General features: G+C 47.0%; 1 protein-coding gene across 1 annotated transcript in view; it reads left to right on the top strand.

The window, feature by feature from the left end:
• The first annotated feature begins 11,125 nt into the window (after positions 1-11,125).
• LOC124015263 (voltage-dependent P/Q-type calcium channel subunit alpha-1A-like) overlaps positions 11,126-15,207 on the top strand; it is a 215,792-nt gene continuing 211,710 nt past the window's right edge. The window contains exon 1 of the mRNA XM_046330377.1: positions 11,126-12,897. Coding sequence (XP_046186333.1) covers positions 12,608-12,897 — 290 coding nt within the window. The 5' untranslated portion in view covers positions 11,126-12,607. The remainder of the gene's footprint in view (positions 12,898-15,207) is intronic.

The following is a 15,207-nucleotide window of genomic DNA, read 5'->3' as shown; positions in this document are numbered from 1 at the left end:
AGGAGAGAAAGAGAGAGAAAGGGGTAAGTCATCCAGTGTGTTCCTCACTGACTGCCTTCCATGCCTCATCACCTCCCTCACTGAGTCCTCCAGGCTGCTCTCATTGGCTGCTCTCCAGCTTAGCTCCTCCTCCTTTTCTCAATGGGGTCTCTGTGATTGCCAGTTGTGGGGTGGCACTGCATGCAGAGGCAGATGGGTACAGGAAGGTGTTGTGACAGAATGCTGAGTAACTAGTATTACACTATTGATTGTAACATATACATGAAGTTCATCCAGGATGTTCAACTCCCGGTCTGAGGGACCACTGTGTCTTCTGCTTCCCTGGCATCCCTGGCTTTAGACTCAGCCATTGGTTTAGTAGCTGGAAACCAGGTGTGTGTGTATGGCTACGGACATGAATTAATGTAAACATCAGGGAGATATGAAAACCAGCAGACACTGCAGCCCAGAAGGACCAGAATTGAATGACCCTGATGTGAGAGAAGAGAGGAGGAAGAGAGGTATAGGAACTAATAGTAGAGATAAACATGTGAGTGTGGTTGAGAGGGATGCGAGAAAGAGGGTGTACCGTAAGAGTAAAAGAGAGAAGGATATAGAATAAGAAGTGCCTATGGGAGAAAGAGAAAACCAGTAAAATGGAGAAAATGATGGGGTAGAGAATTGGGGTTGAGGAAACAGGGAAGGTGAGAAATATAGAGGCATTTTGGGAGACAGAGGAAAGAAACTTATGGGGGAGAGAGGTGTGGTACGGACAATAGGGGATGATGAGAAAGGAGGTGAGGGGGGAGGGAAAGAGAGAGAGGTGGGGCTGGGAAAAGAGAGGATGGGGAGAAAGGAGGGGGGAGTGCTCTCTGCAGATATTCTGGTGACTTCATCCTCACCAGTAAACCATGTTGGTATACTTAAACCAAGAACAGATTTTACAGCCTCCCCTCTCTCTCTCTCTCTCTCTCTCTCTCTCTCTCTCTCTCTCTCTACGTCTCCTCCATCCCCATCACACCACTCCCATCTCCCTCTTTACAGGCTTTACTCTCATCTTCCAAAACAAGTCATTTTTTACCCCTTTTTTAAAAGAAAATGTCCTCAAGGAAAAGAGAATGTGATGTGAATCTAATGGAGATACATTCTATCTGGCAGAGATAGCTTCCTCTTAGAGAAGTACATGCTTGGCTCTTATTGTTGCATTGCACTGTATGTACTGTAAGCCAATAAAACACCATTGAATTAGATTGAAACTGTTACAGAGAATTTCGTGCTCCTCTGTTAGAAGACTGTGAGCAGTAGGAGCCTATTTATGAGCGGGTTAATAATTCCAGCTGTTTAAAAATGTATTGTGCTTACATCCGCATCGCTTCGGCCTGCCTGTGTGTACTGCAGCGCCTAGACAGGCACAGCACACACACGCACGCACGCACGCACGCACGCACGCACGCACGCACACACACACACACACACACACACACACACACACACACACACACACACACACACACACACACACACACACACACACACACACACACACACACACACACACACACACACACATACATACAGCACACACAGCCCAATACTAACACACCTGATTTAAGGGCTTGACAATTGGTTGATTAGTTGAATCAGGTGTGCATTGGGCTGGAACAAAAGCCTGCATACCTAGTGGGTTCCCGGGACACTGTATTGGACAAAGATTACAGTTTTGGCAACATTGCTATTTCTGGCCTTTGTAGCCTGTCGGTATAGTAACTTCTTACTGGAGTAAGTCTGTCCTTTGTAGCCTGTCTGTATAGTAACTTCTTACTGGAGTAAGTCTGTCCTTTGTAGCCTGGCTGTATAGTAACTTCTTACTGGATTAAGTCTGTCCTTTGTAGCCTAGCTGTCTACTCACTGCAGTAAGTCTGTCATTTGTAGCCTGGCTGTATAGTAACTTCTTACTGGAGTAAGTCTGTCTTTTGTAGCCTGGCTGTATAGTAGCTTCTTACTGGAGTAAGTCTGTCCTTTGTAGCCTGGCTGTATAGTAACTTCTTACTGGAGTAAGTCTGTCCTTTGTAGCCTGGCTGTATAGTAACTTCTTACTGGAGTAAGTCTGTCCTTTGTAGCCTGGCTGTATAGTAACTTCTTACTGGAGTAAGTCTGTCCTTTGTAGCCTAGCTGTCTACTCACTGCAGCAAGTCTGCCATTTGATGCCTGGCTGTATAGTAACTTCTTACTGGAGTAAGTATATCCTTTGTAGCCTGTCCACACAGTGACTACTTACTGCAGTAGGTCTGTCAGAGCAGAGGCAGAGAGAGACGGTTCACCAAGGACAGAGAGGCAAAGGCAGAGGCAGAAGGAGAGAGCTCTACATGCCTCCAGCCAATGAATTATTCAGCTTTATGAATCATTGAGTCCCACACGGCTCCTTCTTAGACTGCATCTCAGAACCACCCAGCCTCACCCAGCCTCACAGCCTACAGGATGCACCTACCACTTGGTCTGAGACTTGAGCTTTCAGAAAAACATCTCCTGATAGGGCTTAACACGTTAAATGGATGGTTGCACAGACGCAGATGAAGCCTACTCAGGGACCTCTCCATTGAGGATGCTTATTGGAACCTGTCTTATTATGGGTCCAGGCAAGTAAGGCAACCACCCCTGAGAGGGTTGTGTAACTCTGCACACATGTCCATACTTGTTGGTTGTCCATTCCATTGGTGTTAAATATGGTGTTTCTCTCATTGCTGATAGGTATCTTAGTGGCAGAGGCACCACATCAGCCTCCACACACTAAGATACACATTGTATTTATTTGATACAATCTGGATTTTAGTTCACATTTTTCCGGTACTTCTTCTATAGAGTAGAAGGAGTACCGAGGAGGAGGAAAAGGAGGAGGAGAAGGAAGATGAGGAGGCCAGGCTGTGCTTGAAGGGGGAGAGACCAGGTCTCCTGCAGGGGATGATTAGGGACTTCTGACTGTGAGACAACACAGCACACTCCAGGGTGGCAGAGATTATCAGCTGGCCACACAGACAGCATATATCAAATAATGAAGGTGACAAGTATGCAACAGAAAGATGAGACATATGGACACACATGTACTGCAAACACACGTACACACATACACACGCACTGTCAGGGTATGCGTGAAGGGCTGTAGGAAGTCAGGCGCAGGAGAGCTGATAGTTGGTAGTAACACGGAGCCTTTTATTTGGCGAACGAAAAGCACACGGCACAAATGAACACGAAATACAAAATACGGGTTGAACATAACCCAGCGCAACCAGCCTAACGTGGACATGGCCTAACGTGGACACAGCCTAACGTGGGCATATATGAACATAGAAAAAACAATACCACACAAAGACATGGGGGAAACAGAGGGTTAAATACACAACACATTATGAGGGAAATGAGAACCAGGTGTGTGGAAAAACGAGACAAAACAAATGAAAAATGGATCTGCGATGGCTAGAAGACCGGCGAACACTGCCCGAACAAGGAGAGGCATCGACTTCGTGACACACACACACACACAGATATGCGTAAACACACACACACACAGATATGCGTGCACACGTGCAAACACACAACCCACATATTCATATAAACACACACACAGACAGACACAAAGACACATCTAGAGTAACCCTCACGTTAGGATAATTTTTCACCCATCTTTGAATGAACTCCACTCCCCCCTTCCCTTTATTCATAGGCCAACTGCCATAGCTAAAAAGTGTTTCTTGCATGAGTTTAGTAGGCCCCTCCACCCCATGTTTGATATTCTACTGTGTACCATATTGCAATCTCCACCCATCCATATTTTCCTCTACACAGCGCTTGTTTCTGCTTCTGATTTTCGTGTATTCCTCTGGCTCTGAGTTCGACCTGCTCAAGCACATTCGATGCGTTTAGCATCAGGCGGGTATGTCCGCGGGACACGATATCGCACACAGACACGGCACCCACAAAGCAGGCCGCCTGTGTGGGCGGGAGGCGCTGGATCCGGCACGGCGGTTCACCCAAGCTGACAGAGCTCATCTCTCAACCGGCGCGAGGAGCCAGAGAGCGGCTAGCTCACAGACTCTGTTTCTATGGGCCAGCTCATGCATGTGTGCCGCGCCCGTGCCCAATTCAACCCTACCCCCACCGCTCCTCAGAAGTCTCTCTTGCTTGTTGACTGGGGGAAGGATCCACCCAGGAAGGAAATGTATGTCACATGGATGACAGTGGGTGCAAGATGTTTTATGTATGTGGCTATTTGAGAAGTGCACAATGTGTATGATGGGTAATGTCCAATGTATGTATTATGCTGAATGTGAAATGTGCACCGTCTTTTTGTAGGTGTCAGTACTGTGTCTGACAATTTTCCTCTCAGGGACATTAAAGTTCATCCTATCCTAACATCCTGTCCTAGAAATCACTGTATTCTACTGGCCAGCTTCAGCACTATGGGCAGCTAGTTCCATTGTCCCGTTCAACTGCTGCAGGGCCAATAGCTGTCTGTGGTGCTGAAATGATCCACAGCATCAACCCTAATTCACAGCCCTCTCCTGTGGGACGTTTTAGTTCTAGCCCTTTTAGTTCTAGCCCTGCACTAACACACCTGATTCAACTCACATCAAATCCGCTCACAGTTGTTGAGTCAGGTGTGTCAACTATTTTCCAAGCCCTTGAGTTGTTGAGTCAGGTGTGTCAACTATTTACCAAACCCTTGAGTTGTTGAGTCAGGTGTGTCAACTATTTTCCAAGCCCTTGAGTTGTTGAATCTGGTGTGTCAACTATTTACCAAACCCTTGAGTTGTTGAGTCAGGTGTGTCAGCTATTTTCCAAGCCCTTGAGTTGTTGAATCTGGTGTGTCAACTATTTACCAAACCCTTGAGTTGTTGAGTCAGGTGTGTCAGCTATTTTCCAAGCCCTTGAGTTGTTGAATCTGGTGTGTCAACTATTTACCAAACCCTTGAGTTGTTGAGTCAGGTGTGTCAACTATTTACCAAACCCTTGAGTTGTTGAGTCAGGTGTGTCAGCTATTTTCCAAGCCCTTGAGTTGTTGAATCTGGTGTGTCAACTATTTACCAAACCCTTGAGTTGTTGAATCTGGTGTGTCAACTATTTACCAAACCCTTGAGTTGTTGAATCTGGTGTGTCAACTATTTACCAAACCCTTGAGTTGTTGAGTCAGGTGTGTCAACTATTTTCCAAGCCCTTGAGTTGTTGAGTCAGGTGTGTCAACTATTTTCCAAACCCTTGAGTTGTTGAGTCAGGTGTGTCAACTATTTTCCAAGCCCTTGAGTTGTTGAATCTGGTGTGTCAGTGCAGGGCTAGAACAAATGTGTCGACAGTCTGGTGGTCCTGTAGTAGAGGACTGGAAATAAGGGGCTAAAACAGGTATCAAACAATGGACAATTCTATTGGCCTGGAAGTTGTTCAATTGAGCAAGGAACTGTGGTCATTTTCAGCACCACGGACAGTTCCATGTGCCTCTAGCGCAGGGGTGTGTCCAAATAACCATACTAGTGTACTAAATAATTTGCGAAAAAAGATTTATAGTATAGTGAAATTTCGAATGCATGATCTAATGCTCAAATGCATGATCTAATGTTTGATTGCGTTGACTCCCATCATTCGTTCATTTTGGTACAGTGCGTCAATTTATCTGATTATAAGCCGTTGTCAAACACTTGAGTCAGAAAAACAAGTGAATTCTAGTATATTAAATGCAGAAATGACTATGCAGTGTAAGTATGTAGAAGCTTATATGCTGCTATGGGTATTTGGACATGGCCTGTGCTTCTTAATCCTGAGGTGCATTCAGTTCGCTTGAACTTTCACTACGTTGTGGAACGGTTTTTGCTGAACGACATGTTTTGCCAAAACGTTCATGAACGTTCTTGAACAGACTTTGAGGGATGTTTGCTCCCGTTTGGTGGGTGTGCGAGGTGTGGCTTGAAGCAATGAGTGACGTATTTAAAGGCCTGTGGCCAAGCTCACAGCGTTCCCCAACCCACACCCCAACGTTTTTCAACTGGTCGTTCAGTACAGTGCTGTTTCCGTTCAATTAAACTAACATAAAAACGTACTGAACGCAGCCCTGGTCCTGGGGACCCAAATGGGTGCACACTTTTTTTTGATACCCTAGCACTACACAGCTGATTAGATAAAACAGAACTGTCTGTGATGCTGAAAATGGTTTGTTGCTGGAACTGTTGCTGTGGGTCGTTTTAAGCACCACGGACAATTCTGTTGGCCTTGCAGAATCTTGAATGGTTAAGGGAACTATCCATGGTTCTGACATAGTCCACCACAATAAATAGGGCGAATTTTGAATGGGTAGAAGATTGGTAGTGTTGGTATTTGTAAGGGTTGGGGTTAAGGTAAGGGATAAGTTTCCTCCCATGGCCTTTCTACCATTACATTTACATTTACATTTAAGTCATTTAGCAGACGCTCTTATCCAGAGCGACTTACAAATTGGTGCATTCACCTTATGACATCCAGTGGAACAGTCACTTTACAATAGTGCATCTAAATCTTAAAGGGGGGGGAGAGGGAATACTTATCCTATCCTAGGTATTCCTTAAAGAGGTGGGGTTTCAGGTGTCTCCGGAAGGTGGTGATTGACTCCGCTGTCCTGGCGTCGTGAGGGAGTTTGTTCCACCATTGGGGGGCCAGAGCAGCGAACAGCTTTGACTGGGCTGAGCGGGAGCTGTACTTCCTCAGTGGTAGGGAGGCGAGCAGGCCAGAGGTGGATGAACGCAGTGCCCTTGTTTGGGTGTAGGGCCTGATCAGAGCCTGGAGGTACTGAGGTGCCGTTCCCCTCACAGCTCCGTAGGCAAGCACCATGGTCTTGTAGCGGATGCGAGCTTCAACTGGAAGCCAGTGGAGAGAACGGAGGAGCGGGGTGACGTGAGAGAACTTGGGAAGGTTGAACACCAGACGCGCTGCGGCGTTCTGGATGAGTTGAAGGGGTTTAATGGCACAGGCAGGGAGCCCAGCCAACAGCGAGTTGCAGTAATCCAGACGGGAGATGACAAGTGCCTGGATTAGGACCTGCTCCGCTTCCTGTGTGAGGCAGGGTCGTACTCTGCGGATGTTGTAGAGCATGAACCTACAGGAACGGGCCACCGCCTTGATGTTGGTTGAGAACGACAGGGTGTTGTCCAGGATCACACCAAGGATCTTAGCGCTCTGGGAGGAGGACACAATGGAGTTGTCAACCGTGATGGCGAGATCATGGAACGGGCAGTCCTTCCCCGGGAGGAAGAGCAGCTCAGTCTTGCCGAGGTGGTGATCCGTCATCCACACTGATATGTCTGCCAGACATGCAGAGATGCGATTCGCCACCTGGTCATCAGAAGGGGGAAAGGAGAAGATTAGTTGTGTGTCATCTGCATAGCAATGATAGGAGAGACCATGTGAGGTTATGACAGAGCCAAGTGACTTGGTGTATAGCGAGAATAGGAGAGGGCCTAGAACAGAGCCCTGGGGGACACCAGTGGTGAGAGCGCGTGGTGAGGAGACAGATTCTCGCCACGCCACCTGGTAGGAGCGACCTGTCAGGTAGGACGCAATCCAAGCGTGGGCCGCGCCGGAGATGCCCAACTCGGAGAGGGTGGAGAGGAGGATCTGATGGTTCACAGTATCGAAGGCAGCCGATAGATCTAGAAGGATGAGAGCAGAGGAGAGAGAGTTAGCTTTAGCAGTGCGGAGCGCCTCCGTGATACAGAGGAGAGCAGTCTCAGTTGAATGACTAGTCTTGAAACCTGACTGATTTGGATCAAGAAGGTCATTCAGAGAGAGATAGCGGGAGAGCTGGCCAAGGACGGCACGTTCAAGAGTTTTGGAGAGAAAAGAAAGAAGGGATACTGGTCTGTAATTGTTGACATCGGAGGGATCGAGTGTAGGTTTTTTCAGAAGGGGTGCAACTCTCGCTCTCTTGAAGACGGAAGGGACGTAGCCAGCGGTCAGTGATGAGTTGATGAGCGAGGTGAGGTAAGGGAGAAGGTCTCCGGAAATGGTCTGGAGAAGAGGGGAGGGGATAGGGTCAAGCGGGCAGGTTGTTGGGCGGCCGGCCGTCACAAGACGCGAGATTTCCATGGTTACACTGTAAAAAGTAAGTGCCTAACTCATTAAATGAATTGATTAGTGGCTACTCAAACATCTCCAACTGTCAGTAGAACTCATAAAAGTAGTTCTAACTCATGTCAATAAGATTTCTTATCACTTACGGTTTTATGAGTACTGTTAACAAATATTATGTTAATTAGTGAATATAAATGTATGTATTTGTATTCTGCTAAGGTTATGATTAGTTAATATGTTAATGTCAATCTAACATGTATTAAATAAGTTTTTCTTACATGACTCTATTATGTTTTACGTATTTACTTAAAATAATAAAGTAGTAGTCAGACACATTGATATTAGAGTAAAAACACTTGATTTATCTGTGTTGTGATGATATAGAATTATTACGTTTTTGAAAGTTACCAATATGTAATAGTGCCACATGACTTGTTGGAAGAAAGAAAAGTATATTTCTAAAATAGTATTAAGCAGTTTTAGGTGTAATTGATCATGATGACCGGATATCAAATCCGCTAAATAGAGTTATATAGTTAAAAATACAGTTAAATAATACAGTTATACAGTTAAATAATGAGAGAAGACATTCCCACCATCAACAAGGTAATGTGCACCACCACCGCTAATGCAGCACACTGTAATGCGTACAGCTCTACCTCCAGTTACTGCTAGAGGGATGAGCACTGTGCTCAACAATGACTGGTTACAGCTCTACCTCCAGTTACTGCTAGAGGGATGAGCACTGTGCTCAACAATGACTGGTTACAGCTCTACCTCCAGTTACTGCTAGAGGGATGAGCACTTTGCTCAACAATGACTGGTTACAGCTCTACCTCCAGTTACCGCAAGAGGGATGAGCACTGTGCTCAACAATGACTGGTTACAGCTCTACCTCCAGTTACCGCTAGAGGGATGAGCACTGTGCTCAACAATGACTGGTTACAGCTCTACCTCCAGTTACCGCTAGAGGGATGAGCACTGTGCTCAACAATGACTGGTTACAGCTCTACCTCCAGTTACCGCTAGAGGGATGAGCACTGTGCTCAACAATGACTGGTTACAGCTCTACCTCCAGCTACTGCTAGAGGAATGAGCACTGTGCTCAACAATGACTGGTTACAGCTCTACCTCCAGTTACTGCGAGAGGAATGAGCACTGTGCTCAACAATGACTGGTTACAGCTCTACCTCCAGTTACTGCGAGAGGGATGGGCACTGTGCTCAACAATGACTGGTTACAGCTCTACCTCCAGTTACTGCGAGAGGGATGGGCACTGTGCTCAACAATGACTGGTTACAGCTCTACCTCCAGTTACTGCGAGAGGGATGAGCACTGTGCTCAACAATGACTGCTAAGGTGGATTATAATGACAAATCATCAAATACATAAAACATCATTAAACATGGCACGACCACTGAAGATGACTAATCAGAACTACTTAGTACTTACACTTCAAAACAATTACTAATGAATGTAAATATTTGAAGTAGAAGGGACCCTAAATTGTTATGTTCACTACAACAAATACTTCAATCGTTATAGTTCAGAATACATACCGCAAAAAAGTTAATAGAACACAAAAACAGTTAAGTATTTACAACATTAAAAGAACCATATGGGTGGCGATGTCACTTTATTACTTTAAGATTTGAACACTGCAATACTTTGAGTTGGGTTACTCGAATGGTTCTTGAAACGGGTTTCCACAAAAGTGTACAGTGTATATACAGACGACCTTGTTAGACCTAGAGCTTGACGGTGGGTCACTCTCACCGCTGAAGAAAACATTGATCCAAGCTTCATGTGATACCCGACAAGCGATAACAGTTAAGGTCACGCAGATATCCGTCGTCTTCTTTCTCCCACAAGAACGTTGTCTCACCATCAAGTTTATATATTGACCAGATGATGACTCCAAATATGGACTAATTCGCAGATCTCCCTTAAATCCATGTCCTCTTGATCATTTACCATTCAAAGCGGCTGCTATTTCGGGCGGCAATCAATTAAAACCTACAATAGATCACACTGGACCGAGGTTTGGAGGGCTGCTACACCGCTTCTGTTCTGTTCTCAAAAAGACCAGCACCAACCCAACACGAACTGCAGAAAGTAGAAACCACAAATACAAAGTCGTATTCATTCATATATTCACAGGGACTTTTTAAGCATATATAGTCTCCCCTTCATTTGCACATCATGTAGCCAGAATTGTGCATTTGATTTCAGAATGCCCGGCAATGGCAATGGACGAGGGACATTAAGGGACGGCTGTACCTTGAGCATTAATGACATGCATACCGGACTGAAGTAATGCTCGGATCCAGAGAGAGAGAGAGGAACGGGGGTGGAAGAGCGAGAGAGACCGTAGAGGAAGAGAGAGAGACGAGGGAGGGAGAACTTCGTCCATTAATTTCCAAATGTCTGCAGCTAAGAATAGCCTGCCGACATTTCTCTCCGCACGTTCCCTAACGCGGGCGCGCTCTCTCTCCTTCCTCCACACACACACACACCACACATCTCCCCCGAGAAGCGCGCACGTGTACGCACACTCCCTCGCTGTCTCACGCCAGGGGATGCAGCTGTATCCCCTCGCGCGAGCTACACACGCCAGGAGAAATGTACCCCCCCAACCTCTTTCTCCCTCACCAAAACACACATAGCTCACGCACAAGGCTGACCTTGACACAGTTACCAGGTCGTTCATGAAATAGCAATAAAAACAAACATAATCATCCATCCATCTCGACCCCCCACACTCTCACAATCACCAAGCAACCATGTCCCTCCGCGGATCTCTTTCACCGCAGAGGTATTTTACGCATTATGTTTTCCATTGATGTGTGCTAGAATGTGTGTACGACAGGGACAGGCATCGTGAATCCAGGGCTGGGCATATGGCTATAGTTCCTAAAGAAATCAGGGCTCACCTCACCGTGCACGGGTCTGGAACTTGAACGAAGGGGAGCGAGGAGTGAGTCTGTGAGTGGGGGCTGTGTGCGTCATGTGCTGCAGCGCCTGGCGGCAACACACACATTGGCTACACACACAGGTTTTGGGACAGAGCTTTTCTCAGACATTCAGCGCTGAATTGATCGGCTCTAGTCGATTAGTATCCTGTAGTCCAAAATACTGGCGGATCTGGACGGAGACAATTTCGTGTTCTGATCTCTTTAAAAAAAAACATTTCTAGTAATTTCTACTATTTCTAAAGAAAAAGGGGGCTATTTCCTTCCTCCCTCCCCATCCATCCATTCTTCCATCTTTCCCTCCTCTAAGGGCCGCTGGACGGATAGCCGAGGAGGCCGTGGAGCGCACTTTTTCAGTTAGGGGAGAAAGAGGACGAGCAGGACTCTGTTTTTTCCAGCGGGCAGAGGCACTCTGCGGGGAGGGGTTGGTGTTCGACTTTCACGGCTTCTGCACTGCGCTCGACCCGCTTGTGGAGATCACGATGACTGGTGGCGAGACACCGGAGCGGTGGCGGATGCTCCCCACTCTGCTATGGTGATGTTGCCCGCGTCCAAATGTCCCCTCCTCGGATGAGACCACGTATGAATGGACGGCTGTGCAGGTGATGGAGAGAATATGATCATTGTGTCGAGAGGGACATCATTGAATTGTTGATTCAGCTCTAATATTACTCTACAATACATTACAAACCACGACGGATTTAAATTAAAGATGATTATTGAATGCAAATAAGAAAAATCAACAAATGTCACATTTATCCTTTTCGTGTTTAAGGATGCCAGTTCATCTTTGCGCGCGTGTAAAGCGAGTGTGAGGTGGCGGGAGACAAATTCGCCAGTGTACCAAACATTGCGGATGTTACAAAATAAATAACTAATTATAGATTTTAGCTCTTTTTTTCCAACATGTTTTGGTGTCTGAAACGTACCATGGCAATTACGACCAACATGCCTGGTTGAGGGGAAACACTTGGTGGATTTATTTTCCTTTAAAAAAAAAAATTTGATAATCTGATTGATTTTAATATTGTGCTGTGGTCATGATGACAATACAACATTTTATCTTCAAGCGAAGCACAAGGGGCATCTGACGAGCCTATCGCACCGTGGAAATGGTTCGGGAGAAAACGATGGAGCAGCCATGGAGAACATGAAACATTTATACTAACTCATCTTGGAATGTCCCCAATCTGATATCCCCAATATCTCAACAGAGCCTTACTCTTCTTTTTTGGACATCTAAAAACGACCTGAAGAAGAATTGTGAATCCTACTGCACTGATAGTCGTGCAACAAGCCAAGCTATCCACCCCACCCCCACCCCCACCACACGTTGCATTTGTTTTACACCCGAGAGACCAAAGCATAGATGGCGTCTTCATCTTGTAAAGGCCGCACCATATAGGCTTACCGCCCGGCAACTCTCCCCCTATGCAGGTGGAAGAAGCAGAATAAAACAGTTGAGTGTCTGAGCAGTCCGCAGGCAGATGGGATGTAATGTTGTGTGGTCGTGCTGAGCATTCGCCTCCTTCTCAGCTACAGCTGCTTTGTAAAGATTTGGTGTCCAGAGAATGGCGCGGTTCGAAAACGAGATGCCGTCCAGGTATGGCGGCGGCCACGGCCATGGACCAGGACATGGACCTGGAGGCCCTGGCCGCGGCGGCAGCCGGCAGGGCGGCCCGCCTGGAGGCCCCGGGGGACAGCGGGTCTACAAGCAGTCCATGGCGCAGAGAGCCCGGACCATGGCCCTGTACAACCCCATCCCGGTGCGTCAGAACTGCTTCACCGTCAACCGCTCGCTGTTCATCTTCAGCGAGGATAACTTTGTGAGAAAATACGCCAAAAAGATTACAGAATGGCCATATCCTTTACATGTTTCTCATCACTGTGTATCATAACATCAGTGCTAAACCCAGAATATCAGGTAGGCCCACTGTACTTGCAATGTTATTATCATAATGGGAAGATGATCTAATGATGGGACCTATCTATGTGGCTCTACCATTAGCCAATTAGGTAGGGCATCATTAGGCTAGTGTGAGCATGTAATGATGACAACATAGCCTACTAGACAGCAATACTCAAAGGCCTTCCTGGCGCTGTAGTGTGTGGTGATTCTACAGAAACCTGTAGACATGATAGGTTTAGGATCCATTGAATGTTTTTATTTTGGCATCATTGATATGATTTTTGTCATTATGAATAATAACGTTGTTATTAAGGGAATTCATAATTTTTTGAGAGAGAGAGACAGAGAGAGAGAGAGAGAGAGAGAGAGAGAGAGAGAGAGAGAGAGAGAGAGAGAGAGAGAGAGAGAGAGAGAGAGAGAGAGAGAGAGAGAGAGAGAGAGAGAGAGAGAGAGAGAGAGATGTTTGTAGTGCAGAGCTGCTGGTTGCTGATGTCAGCATGTTCAGTCTCAGCTCAGGAAAAACAGTGAAGTGGAAGGCGAGGAGGGAGGGAGAGAATATATACTGTCACCATTTCCGCTTAGATGGAGAGAATGGAGTGAACTGGGCCTTGTCCTTATCAGCACACATATCTCTAGGTTTTCACTGATGGATCATGCCTGTGGTGTGCTGGAGTGTATGTGTGTGCCCACTGTGGCCATCTGTATGTGTGTGCCCACTGTGGCCATCTGTATGTGTGTGCCCACTGTGGCCATCTGTATGTGTGTGCCCACTGTGGCCATCTGTATGTGTGTGCCCACTGTGGCCATCTGTATGTGTGTGCCCACTGTGGCCATCTGTATGTGTGTGCCCACTGTGGCCATCTGTATGTGTATGCCCACTGTGGCCATCTGTGTGTGTGTGCCCACTGTGGCCATCTGTATGTGTGTGCCCACTGTGGCCATCTGTGTGTGTGTGCCCACTGTGGCCATCTGTGTGTGTGTGCCCACTGTGGCCATCTGTATGTGTGTGGCACACTGGACCTACAGTGTCTGCTACTATACTGCCAGTGTTATTTTTTTTATTAAAAAAAATAGAATTTTCTTTATTATTTCCCCCTAACCCAGAGCAGAGCAGAAACAGCCTAACCCTAACCCTACCCCTAACCCTAACCCAGAGCAGAGCAGAAACAGCCTAACCCTAACCCTACCCCTAACCCTAACCCAGAGCAAAGCAGAAACAGCCTAACCCTAACCCTACCCCTAACCCTAACCCAGAGCAAAGCAGAAACAGCCTAACCCTAACCCTACCCCTAACCCTAACCCAGAGCAAAGCAGAAACAGCCTAACCCTAATCCTACCCCTAACCCTAACCCAGAGCAGAGCAGAAACAGCCTAACCCTAACCCTACCCCTAACCCTAACCCAGAGCAGAGCAGAAACAGCCTAACCCTAACCCAGAGCAGAGCAGAAACAGCCTAACCCTAACCCTACCCCTAACCCTAACCCAGAGCAGAGCAGAAACAGCCTAACCCTAACCCAGAGCAGAGCAGAAACAGCCTAACCCTAAGCCTACCCCTAACCCTAACCCAGAGCAGAGCAGAAACAGCCTAACCCTAACCCAACCCTAACCCTAACCCAGAGCAGAGCAGAAACAGCCTAACCCTAACCCTACCCATAACCCTAACCCAGAGCAGAGCAGAAACAGCCTAACCCTAACCCTACCCCTAACCCTAACCCAGAGCAAAGCAGAAACAGCCTAACCCTAACCCTACCCCTAACCCTAACCCAGAGCAAAGCAGAAACAGCCTAACCCTAACCCTACCCCTAACCCTAACCCAGAGCAGAGCAGAAACAGCCTAACCCTACCCCTAACCCTAACCCAGAGCAGAGCAGAAACAGCCTAACCCTAACCCAGAGCAGAGCAGAAACAGCCTAACCCTAACCCTACCCCTAACCCTAACCCAGAGCAGAGCAGAAACAGCCTAACCCTAACCCTACCCTTAACCCTAACCCAGAGCAGAGCAGAAACAGCCTAACCCTAACCCAGAGCAGAGCAGAAACAGCCTAACCGTAAGCCTACCCCTAACCCTAACCCAGAGCAGAGCAGAAACAGCCTAACCCTAACCCTACCCCTAACCCTAACCCAGAGCATAGCAGAAACAGCCTAACCCTAACCCTACCCATAACCCTAACCCAGAGCAGAGCAGAAACAGCCTAACCCTAACCCTACCCCTAACCCAGAGCAGAGCAGAAACAGCCTAACCCTAACCCTAACCCTACCCCT

This window comes from Oncorhynchus gorbuscha, linkage group LG26 (assembly GCF_021184085.1).
Source record: "Oncorhynchus gorbuscha isolate QuinsamMale2020 ecotype Even-year linkage group LG26, OgorEven_v1.0, whole genome shotgun sequence".
Lineage (NCBI taxonomy): Eukaryota > Metazoa > Chordata > Actinopteri > Salmoniformes > Salmonidae > Oncorhynchus > Oncorhynchus gorbuscha.
Note: the sequence above shows the minus strand (reverse complement) of the source record. Positions and strands in the feature narration are given on the sequence as shown.